General features: G+C 40.0%; 1 protein-coding gene across 3 annotated transcripts in view; it reads right to left on the reverse strand.

Moving 5' to 3' along the window:
* The window catches only part of mllt10 (MLLT10 histone lysine methyltransferase DOT1L cofactor), a 44,355-nt gene that overhangs the window by 18,216 nt on the left and 13,959 nt on the right, over positions 1-12,180 (reverse strand). For 2 of the 3 annotated variants that reach the window (XM_032550831.1, XM_032550833.1), the window contains exons 7-10: positions 7,490-7,588; positions 5,922-6,258; positions 4,954-5,172; positions 3,687-4,169 (exon numbers count right to left, since the gene is read on the reverse strand). In XM_032550831.1, coding sequence (XP_032406722.1) covers positions 3,687-4,169; positions 4,954-5,172; positions 5,922-6,258; positions 7,490-7,588 — 1,138 coding nt within the window. The remainder of the gene's footprint in view (positions 1-3,686; positions 4,170-4,953; positions 5,173-5,921; positions 6,259-7,489; positions 7,589-12,180) is intronic. The other variant, XM_032550832.1, reaches the window with a different exon arrangement.

Here is a 12,180-nt window from a genome sequence, read left to right on the forward strand (position 1 = left end):
CCTCAAGATTTTTTCCCATGATGCTTTGTTTTTTTTTTGTGATTTTAATTATGAGTGAAAAAGTAATTTTATTGGAAATTGTAAGACATTTACTGACTTTAATTGGTCAACATATTTCAGTCTAGGTGTTATCGTGCTTTTCAGACACAATAAATAACGTTTCTAATTTTCAGACGATCCAACATAATATTGTGAAAATGTAGAAAAAAGAAAAAAAGGAAAACATACACAACATACACAATTTCTATTTAAATTAAAATATGTATAAAACAAATCTCAGTTGCAACAGATGTCTCAGTTTACGAAACTTTACAAATTAAAAATCAGCTGCAGAATATTTTTTGCTGCTTTTCACAACTTCCCCCGACGTGTTTGCGGTGAAACAAAGCTGCTGATTATTATTAGGAATTCCCAGGGATCGACTCCTACAGCTAAGCATGTGATCTTTGAAATGAGTTAATAAATACACAGCAATAAGGAGCTTCATTTGCTCTGCCTGGTTTCTCCTCACGTTATGCATTTAAACTCCAGCTGGCCTGAATAAATCCAGGACCTTTCCTGCCACACACACACACCCACACCCACACACACACACGACCTGACTATGCTTGGCCGTCCCATCGGTGACCCCACAGCCATCAAACATTAACCTAGCCAAAATCTAACCCCTGCTTTTCCCCATCCACCAACACGTATCTATCAGACTAACTATCTATCCATCAGCGCTGTGGAGTCGGCAGCAGACAGGAAAGTGGGGGCAGATAAACGCCAGGATCCTTCCCATTACCGCCCTGCATTAACCCTGAGCTAAATATTTACAGTAAGCAGGACACACAATTCTCCCTCTCTCGCTCGCGCACGAATATACATGAAGCGCAGACGTCAGAAAGCTCCGCTGTTCGCCTGACCTGCAACCCGTTGTAGTGAGAAATGGAGGCGCCGCTTTAGGGGAAAAGCGCAGAACTCGAGACGGACACCAAATTCTGACCCGAAAACTGACTCATTGTGTCAGGATCCGACCCTCTGCTGGGTATTTACGTTATGCGGTATGTTAAATTTGGAGAAGTATGTCCAGCAAAAATATCTGCCAGGCTTTGGAAACATTTTTAAAATAGCAAATAAAAACATTGCCAGTGAACACACAGCATTGGCAAAAAAGAAGCCACACAGAGAGAAAATAGGCCCATTTAAAATCCAGATACAAAGAGAAATATGCAACAAAAAAAGCGCCAACCTGTTGAGTCGCTACAATCAAATATAAAGCAAAAACTTCCAACAGACGGTAAATATTAGATCAAATCTGTACTTCAGGAGCAACACAACAACCTTTCTATTCATTTATTTATTTCACCTAGACGCTACAGAAAGCTCTACATGAAACGCAGTTTTAACACTAATAAAACTTAGTACTTTATTTACAACTCCAATGTTAATTTTAGCGCTCATATTTTTAATTACAAATGAATTATATCAATTTTTCCTTTTTTAAAATGTTCAATATTTTTAAATATCACAAAAGTAGTTCAAAACTATTTTAGCAAATAAAATAAAATTAAAATAAAATTGAGCTTGGGTAAATGAGATGTTAAATTTTTTAATGCAGAGTTTTATTGCTACTAAGCAGCGTCTACAATGTTTCCTGTTTATTACACTTGGATAAAATATAATTATTATGGTGCCTAGTCTGTATTTATCGTTTTCATTAAAAGAGAAATGCAGCTGTATCAGTTGGGGAAATCCCCCCCCCCATAAAAATAGCAACAAAAAAAAAAACATTAATTACTTGATTTTATCTAATGCCAACAAAACAACTTCTGTAATAGAAACAAAAATAAGCAACTTTTTAATCTGTTCTAATCTTTAACATTCACTTTTATTCCAAGAAGCTAAAACATTTTTGTTTTGCAGCTTTGATTCTGTAGCTTTTCCACTTAAATTCAAGGTAAACCTAGATTAGGCAAATGAAGCCCGGTGGAGTGTGTCTGTGTGTGTGTGTCCTCCTCCTCCACAGCTCTGTGTCAGAGTGTGGGTGCCGCTGCTGCTCAGACAGCAGTCTATAAAACCAGGACCAGGACGAAGCTTTGGCTGCATTAACACACAATCACTTAATGCTTCGTGTTGCTGCAGGTTGTGGGACATTTTATTGTGCCCTTCAAAGTAAATGCTGGGAAAAGGGCCAGCAAACGTTGCTGCGCTGCAACGTGTGTTGTGTTTCTACACGACTACTTAATAAATGCAGCGCACTTTTAAGTTAGGAAGCTTCTTTTAAGTTACTGTGAATGTTGAATGTGAGCTGAACTAAAAGGAAAGGTGGATTTAAAATACTCGGAATTCAAATGTTTCTCTCGTGGGGAATTAAAACCGTGAAAGGTGAGGACAAAAAAAAAAAAAAGATCCACAAGAAGAAGCTTTGTTGCCGATTTAAACACAAAACTAACTAAATCTCCAGTCTCCAATCAGACTAAGGGATTCACCTTTCCTTCCACCTGAGCTGCTTAAGCGGCAACGGTTTGAGTAATGAGCAAACCGCAGGTACGGCGGCTGAAAGCCTGACGCAGGAACAAAACGGCGATGGTTCTGGAAGAAAGGGGAGGTGTGGGAAGTGTGGAGCAGACTGAGCCACTTCCATCAGCCCAGGGAAACTCCAAAGCATAAAGGCAGTTGCCAAGCAACTGAACATGATGGGGAGGAAAAAAGAAATATACAGAGCCTTTTTCATGTGTGTGAGCAAGACGGATAATATACCACACACACAGACACGCATGCAAATATTGAGGCAATTACAAAAATGAATCAAATCCTTGCCATTAGTGATTGGTAATTTAATACTGTGCCGCGCAGAGGCCGTCCACAAACACTTTCTGAATGATTTATTTGTATTTAGAGACTGAGGGTGTGTGGAGCAGACACCGACTCAAATGTGCCACATTAAAAGTTACTTTTATTGTGGTTTTATTGTGTGAAAGCGCTGATGAGCACAAGGAGTATAAATAATCAGAGATGCACTGATCAATCGGCAAGAGGTTAGAAACTACTGAAAAAATTTTTATCTTTTTGATTTCTGCGCAATTAGTTCATAAACGTTAAGGCCTTCGATGCACTTTCAGGTTTAATAAAAAAAAAAAAAGTGGGGAGAGTAGGCAAAAACAGAGACAATTGTTGTATGTTCCTTATAAAACTCCAATGTTAGAACTTTTTTTCCTCTTTCATGTTCCCTAATTTCTACAAGGGTTGGTCACAGTCAGGAGCCAAGATCTAAAAGAAACCTGGAAATGATGGGTCAGCTGGGTTCAGCTCTGCAAACAAGCTAACTCCTGATTTAAGAATTAAAATATAATATTCTATCAAAATATGATGATGCACATTGACTCAGCAGAGTGTTGTATAATTACAAACCAAATATTTTTTTTCTTTGCCATTATTTTTTTTTATATACATTGCCTGTTTTGTGTTTCAAGACGTATCAATATGGATGGTTGGTTGATGCTTAAACTATATTTTAAAAAAATTTCTCCCAACTACTCCTTTCATTCAAAACTTTTGTTCATTTTAAATTTTAAATGAATAAAATAAATGATAACCAGCTCAGTTGTTGTTAAGTTGAAACCATCTATAAGCTTGAAGTTGCCAAACATTGGATTCGGTTCTGGACTCTGATGCGTTGTGTGTTTGTACGTGTTGCTCACCTGAGCCAGTGGTTGTGGAGCTGCTGTTGCTTTGCAGACCCCCGTTCCTGAGGAGCGACGGGGATTTCTGAATGCCACCGCCGACGCCCATGACCCCTAGCCCCCTTTCTCCTCCTATTCCTACTCCTAATCCACTGCTGGAAACCAAGCCTGGTCGGCCCGAGAGCGTCGAGGATGTGGAGGAGGCGGTGGAGGCAGTGGAGGATGAGGAGGAGGTGGCGCTAGCGGCAGAGGAAGAAGTGGGGAGCGTCAGAGACGGCGCTGCCTCTGCGGGCTTCGCGTCCGTGGTAAAGCAGGGTCCGAATCGGTTTCGCCAGTTGCCCTTTTTCTTCTTCTTGACGCCTTCTTCACCACCGACTGCGGCGCCCATCCCCAGGCCGCTGCCAGCGGGCTGAGAGCGTTTGTAGCCCGTCGATCCGGCGAGGCTCGTCGTTTCGCTCGCTGCGTGACTGTGGGAGTTCTCGTACAGTTTTCCACCGACTGCTGGAGGAAGACAGAAAGATATGAAACAATTTTTTTTTTACTTAACTTGCATTTTACGTTACAACCAAAACTTGTGTTTTGTTGGGACTTTATGTGATTGATAAACAGAGTAGAGCATAACTGAGAAGTGGAAGAAAAATCACTTCTCAATTATGGAATTTTAAGGATTCCTACTAATAAATCTAAAAAGTGTGGCGTGCAAGTGTGTTTGCTTATTTTGATGTCCTTCACTAAAATCTAATGTTATCAATTGCCTTCAGAAGTAACCCACTCAGTAAATAACGAATTAACTAGTTTAAAGAATTGACTACAGACAATATAACAAATTGTGATGGATAATAAGTTGGACCAAAAATAATTGCAATAAACGACAACATTGTTGTTTTGAGATCATTTTCAACTACAGTAATGATAATGGCATAACAAATAAGTTTGTCCAATCAAAGACTAATAAGCTTTTAATTTGTAATTAACACTTAACACTAGAACTGGAAGACATTATAAATATTCAAAGTAAAACTCAAACAAAAACAAAAGGAAATAAAACATGAAATAAAAACCACACAAAACTGAAAAATAAATAAAATGGATTAAGTCTCAAACAAAACTGCTCTTTTTAGACTTAGAAATTACAAAACTCTTTGAATCTATCATACCATTAACTGATTAATTGCTTATTGCAATATCAGAAATACAAATGTAAAACACTAAAATCTGTTGTGACAAAGTTCAAAGGTTACAAACACTTCTGCAAGGCACTGTATGAGGAAAATAGCTGCAGTACCTGCAGAAGTCGTAGTCGCAGACATAAGAGAACCAAAGAGAGGGGTGGTTCCCTCCGACGCGCCGCCCTCAGAGCTTGACTTCACCAGGCAGCTGCTGAAAGACGGTGGCGAGGAAAACGACGTTCCACTGCCAGGACGCAGCGACGGGTCGGTGAAACTTAGGAAGTCTGAGGAGGAAGGGGCAGCGGGAGTCTTGCTGGAACTGGTCAACAGCAGGCCTGGGAGACAGGTGGGCCCATTGAGACAATTACAAACAGAGGAAACAAGAAAGGAGGAAGAGACGATGGAGAGGAAAGGAGGGACAGAAAGAACTGGAGAGGAGAAAAAATTCAACTAAGAAAACAAGTACTGCAGCTGTGGAGGTTTCCACTTTACTCTTTTGGGAGGAAAGAGATAACTTCAATCATAAATTATAATCTCTTCCTGGTCATATAGTCCTCCCATTTATTAGAGGAAGGAAGTGTCTCTGAAGGACAGAGATTCAAAAAAACCAAAAGACAAAAAAACAAAAAAAACAAACTGAGCTACACCACAAAACACACATTGAGATGACGAGAGCTTCAAGGTTAAACAGAGCAAAACAAAAGAGTCCAGTATGAACGCCGCCTCTCACGGCGTCTATGTTTGTGTGTTTTCCAGACAGGGCCCCAGATTACAGGAGCCAGTCGAGACCAAGCAGTGATTACAAAGCCACACACACATACACAAACACACACACGGGTCTGGTGCTGGAGCAAGATCCACTCAATGACACAACGCTTCCACAAAACACACCAATCATCTGCTTATTTGGGTCTTACTAGCATCGCCGGGCTCTGCAGCTGCAGGTCTTTGCGTTCCAGTTTTTTGTTGGACAGAGTGCTACCGGCAGATGATTTGTTGCCCCGTTTCCACTTTTCTAACCGCATGGAGAATTCCCAGTTGTGTGAAAATTAACATAGGGAAACATTTGCTGCCATTAATTCACCTTGATGGAAAGGCCCCGTGGAAGCGGAGGCAGATGTGGAAGAGGTAGCCATGGTGACCACCGCTGAGGGTAACGGTTTCCCTGACGAGGTGAGAGACTTGCGGCCGCCCCTCTGTCCGACCGTGTGAGCGCCGCCGCTGTTCTTCTTGTTCTTGCCCTCGGCCGCCACCTTGGTCGTGTCTGCGGCCAGGCCATCCTTGGAGGTGCCCCCGGAGAGAGCGGACGACACTTCCTGGAAGTTGGCGTTGGTGAAGCGGCCCGTGTTATCGTCTAATCGCTTCTGAGAGGACGCGGGCAGTGAGGTTACTCCTCCCCCAGAGGCGGTGCTGTTATAGGTCTGGGGGTTGGAGGGAAGAAGGGAAAGACAAGGGGGGAAAATGGTGAGGACAACAAAAACTTGCAAAAACCATGACAGGCACCAAAAACAACAACAACAAAAAAACAAAACAGAACCTAGAGTAAGAAACCCAGATGTGCGGTATCTGCAGAATTCAAGTCAAACTTTTAGTGCCACCTTGAGTGAAATTAAAGACTGAAAAAAATATAAACATAAGGAATGGTTGGCGGATTCTGCTTTTTTATAATCAATCATAGCAAAATCCACACCACATAATAAGTAATAAAAGTATGTACGATTTCTGCTAATGTATCGGGTCAATATCCGCATCAGGCATAGCAAAAACTGCAAAATTTCTGTGGACTCTTTGTGTTTCTCGCACTGCATTTATCTCTCTACAATCTTCATAACCAAAGGGTCAAGCTTAAAAGTTGGGTTTTTTGCACAGAATACACCTGGCCTCATGTCAGTTGGCAGCAGAAATGAGCCAGTGGTAAAAATAACATCGTCCATCCGACTGGTGATAAATTTGCACTTATTATAGAAGAAAAAAGGTAGCCAGCTGGTGAGCAGGGGTATATAAGCAACTAGCTAGCAGCGTTTCAACCCCCTGAAGTCACAGAAAGCAATGAAAATGTCTGAATGCAACTTATTGGAAATGTTTGTCTGATAGAAAAGTCCAGGGCAAAAAAACTATGTGTACATGATTAAAGAATCCTGCCACGACAACATTTTATACCTGTGATTAACCCATTTAAGGTGAATGAATTTAAGGCATTTTAAGGTTTTAATTTTAGATACTTGAATTTAAGACATTTTTAAGAAAACCTTGAAGAACCAAGAAGAAAACGGCACTCCAACTAGCGCTGCACAATATAGGTAAAATTATAACAGTTATACTTATTGTTCTTGACCACTGTTCTCGGTTTATCACTTAATCAAGCCACTCCACACTACAAAATAAGTAATCAAGATATGTATGTCGCATCGGGTTAATATCGGTTTTGACGCAAAACCGACATGTTTTGTATTGGGACACGAAAAACAAAAAAAAATATTACTAAAGTTAGAAATATAGAGCAGATATTTTTCACCAACCTTTTTGTTTAAAAATCACAAACTAGCCTGGACGGTGAATAAATGATAAGATGGACCGTTGATAAACTGATAACTGGATAGACAAATGGATGATGGGAAGATGAATGGATGGACGGATGAAAAATGCTCTCACCTTTTCGGGGACCATGATGTTTGGAAGAACGAGAGAGGGCGACATGTCCATGGAGCCTTTCTTGTGTTTTGGTTTGTGTCTGTCTCGCTCCTTGTGTTTCTGACCATGTGGAGTAAGGAAACAAAAACAAAAACAAAAACAAAACAAAAAAACAACAGATGAGTGAAGGGAATGTTCATAAATATTGAACACTAGCGCAAAATCTTATCACTGAAATATTCAGGAAGCATGTTCGTAAGAAATTTTTGGAGGATGAGCAGAAAATTTGGTCAGGTATAAAAGTTATCAGAACAGAAATAATAGAAATAAAGGCACTGCTGCATTTTAATGGCTCAATCTGAGATTAAAGCCCAGACAGCCACAAAAACAAAATGAGTGATGGAGGACAGATAAAAAGGGGTGTTTAACATGCTGCTGTATAGAGAAGAGAGTACTAAGCGGCTTGTGCTGAACCGTTCAGGGTCTTTCCGTTTCAGCCAATCATATCGTTCCTCTCAGACCATCAAAGCTCAATTTACACCTCCGCCGGCACACGCAGACACCGTCACCCTCCTCTCGCACCAAAGGTGGCGACTGGGTGCCAGCACATTTACACCTCGCGTGCACGACCCACACCGCCACACATTTTTCTGCATATGCGTACACACAGACAAGGTGCACGAGCTCTTCAAATGCACACTTCTGTGCGCGCGTGCAGTCGCGCGTAGTCTGGAGAACATGGTGAAAATATGCAAAAGGTCCCGAGAAGCGGCGAGGGACTCGGCATGTTTGGGACGTTCTGACACATATGAAACAGCAGAAACGGGCCCTTCCCCCCAGACCCTGAACGCAGCTCTCTCTCTCCCCACAGGGTTTTATTAAAGGCTGACTGCATGGAGGCTTGTGACAGTTTAGCCAGACTTCCTTCATGAGTGGCGGTTAACAGACATCCACAGCCGAGTCAGGAGATAGCAGTTTCGTTGAGTTCCCTCTGCATGCTGGCTTCCGATAATGTTGAAGGGCGAGAGTTAAGAGTCACATCTGGATGTTCTGATGAATAAAAGAACTAAAGAATTTTGCCCGTCTAAAATTGTTGGGGGGAAATTTGATAATCACAACTTTCTGACATTTAGCAAGATTTATCTTATTATTTGGACATGATTATACGTCGTAAGAGAGAGCTACGGAATAAAGTTAACCTTTTTTTTTTTTTTTAATCAACCCCGCTCGTTTCTTTTTGCAGAAACATGTTTTGGGAGACATGCCAGTAAATAATAAAGAGTTACTTTTTTTTAAGCAGACGTTTATAAATAGCCACGACCATCAACTTTTGGAATTAATTCACACGGGCATTTTTTTTTTGCTTGCTTATTTTAAAAACATGCCACAAATCCAAATTTCAGCTCATGTTAAAAAAACAGGATTAATGTAAAAAAAAAAAATTAATAACCTTATAAAAACAAATATATATTTACAGGATTTTAACATTTTCACATCTTCAAAGAAAGGTAATATTTTAACAGCTTAGAAAAGTTTTAGCCGATGTGATTTTTTATTTTTTTTCTTTATCGCCAATCTGATTTTATTTATAAGACACTTTAAAAGTCACACGGGACCAAAAGTGCTCTCCAGAAAAATAAAACCATAATAAAATGGATAAATACAAAAATAATTGGAGAAGAGATAAAAAAACATAATAAAAATAAGAGAAACAAACAGTCATTAAATTCAAGATTTGCTAAATAAAAATGTCAGCAAAAAGACGATCAGTTTACATTTGTATTATTGATCTCTTGTTTATTTCCCTCAATGTTTATTTAAAAGAAAAAATAATAATGCCTAATAGTCCTCGCAGAGCTGTGCCTACCCTCCTAACTTAGAAACAGGATCTGGCAAACAAACAGAAGAACAGTGGAGTTTTTACAAAGACAGCAGATGAATCCAAATTCTCTGCTGCAACAAAAATATCTTAATACAACAAAGAGGGAAGCTGAAGTCTTCAGGATTCCCTTGTTGTTTTTCATTAACATTCCAGAGCTAGGTGTTGATGGACAGAGGCTGAGTGGAGAGGCTCGGGTAACACACCCACTCAGAGAACCAACAGCGCCGGCCGTGGGAAACACAACACACACACACATTGTGATTCCGACACAGCCTTATCAATCAGGACAATTGATTAAACAGACAGCGAAGAAGGCTTTCAGCAGCGAATGCGCTCCTCTGACCATCACCGGCCAGACCGTTTCACTCTCTGAATCTGTGTGGGGTGAATTCAAAGGGGCAACTGCATCCGGTCACTCTTAAAACGAGTCATTTGAATAAAGCGTTTAAAAGCATCCGTGTCTCCTAAATGGTCATGCTGGTTTCAGAAACAGGAAGCTCACTTGTGACATAGAAAAGGCTTTTGTGAAACGATTTGCAGTCTTATTAAAAAATGAGCAGAAAGCCCCGTGATCACTGGAAATGCACCGATCAGCTTGGATTTTTTAAGGGCTATAAAGCATAAATGGGGAAAAATGTACAATATGTTTTTTTGATAAAAGTTTTGACTTCAACAGACAATAAAAGATCTACAAGCATATTATTAATGGTAGTATTTTTATCTCAACAAAGTGCATTAAAATGTATGTCGATGCTTTAAAGGACTGGACATGGGAGCTTTTAGCTTTGAAACATTTAATGAGGAGCTCAGTTGTTTTTTTTTACATTGATATTTGTGTTATAATCTGCACACAAACCTGATTGTAAAATATCTGCAGTTTTACTTGTACTGCTGTTTGACTATGTCGTAATGAATAACGCTCCAAAACCACGAGCTTCCAAGATTATAATGTACATCACAGAAAAATGTAAAGCTAAGCAAACAATAACTTCATATAACTTTTATATTTGATTTCAGTGCATTTAATTAGAATCTAAATTTACCAACGTGACCTTTTATCTTTCTACTATAGGCTTGGATTTTTTTTTTACATTTTAAAGAGATAACAGGTTAAGAAATCCAGTAAAGAGAAAACTTTAAATCCAACATGTTTAAATTGAGACAGATTTTTTTATGTAACATTTATATTTAAAAAAAACAACTATTAAACTCTAATATGCTGTTATCCATAAAAACATTGTTCTTTTTAGGCTAGAAAGGTGAAGTTTTATCTGATTCAGATTGAAGCCGTATTTGACATTTTTCCCGCTTCAAATCAATGGCCTCAAGAGGACGAGAGGGCACATGAGGTGGAGGTCAGACGGAGAAGGAGAAGCAAGAAAGGACGGGTAGAAAGGGAGGAACAGGAAGTGAAGGAGAAAATAATCCGCCTTGGTCTGGCAGGAATTCCCCTGTGCGGCTTCCTGCAGGATCTCTGACCAGTCATTGTGTATGTATGTATGGATGTGTGCGTTTCCTGCGGGTCTTTCGGAGCAGCCGGTGTGGGGGATCTCAAAGCCCCTGCTGTAGGTTGACTGCAGGCTCTAACATGAGGTGGGCATACATCTGAGGCTCCAAAGTGCATTACAGATGCATGTGCAGACAGACAGACAAACACGCACACACAAACCTCACCCGACTGATCCCTGACCCAAGAAATGGGATAGGGTGTGTATGTGCTTATGAGTCTGAGCAGAAAGAGAGGGGGATACTCTTAATGCTCCCAAAATGCTCAGGGAGAATTACAACACCTAAAAGCAAGAGCAGCGAGATGGACTGAAACAACTTTGATTCACACACATTCACCCTGTAGCTGGACTGGTGAAAACCACTGAGAACAAAAACCTATCTGGCCCATTTCCAGTTCATAATCGAGTATCAGTCCATATTTTTCTGTCAAACTGATAAACAAAATGCAAAAATGAGCTCAAGGAATCACACCTTTTATTTGCTACTACTCCCAACAGGTTCAAATATCAACAAATATAAAAAAGAAAAAAATCTGAACAATATTTCCTAGAAAATTAGCAAAAAGGTTTGATTTTCAGTTTGAAATGTGTGCAATGTTAATTTGGTGCAGGACTTATTACTAATGTAGCGAAACTGCTCAACTTCAAGCTCCTTCATTCATAACTTCTACAAGACAAAGTTTTCTAAATCTGTGTCAGTGCAAAAGGCAATGAGAGGGTTGTAAAAATTATTTTGGCAGCTTCAACGTCTGTGGTAGTAATGGGAGTAAAAAATACAGTCCACAGCAGAAATGGACTGTAGGTGAGATCCCTGCTGTTTCACCGAACAAAATGATATCTACAGCTTGTTCCAATATGGCCTTGGCTAAAATACGTTCTCACGCTGGCACACGTCTAAACAATAAGCTCCTTCTTTGAGTGTCTGAGCCTGTGAAGTGTTTATCCTTGGGTGTTTTGTGTGAGCACAGTCCTTTGATCATTTTATAAAATCCTCATGTTGACGAATCAAACTCGAAAGGAAGCAGTGGAAACTTCTTATAATTTAAAACCCGTGTCTTAAACACTCGTCCCTGTAGTTATTATCCAGCGAAAAAGGATGGATTCTTCAAATTAAACTTGTTGGAAAGTTTGGTGATGAAAACCAGAGGCAGTGAACAAACAACTCCACAGTTACATTAAAGAGGCCAGTTGTGATGAGAGTGCGTGTGTGTGTGTGTGTGTTTTTTTTTTAATAAGTTAAACACCAACAACTTTACTTATACTCTTGAGTCAGAGTTCAAATCCCAGAGGTGTTGTTTCCATGAACGGGGAAAGATGAGTCT

This window comes from Xiphophorus hellerii, chromosome 21 (assembly GCF_003331165.1).
Source record: "Xiphophorus hellerii strain 12219 chromosome 21, Xiphophorus_hellerii-4.1, whole genome shotgun sequence".
NCBI lineage: Eukaryota > Metazoa > Chordata > Actinopteri > Cyprinodontiformes > Poeciliidae > Xiphophorus > Xiphophorus hellerii.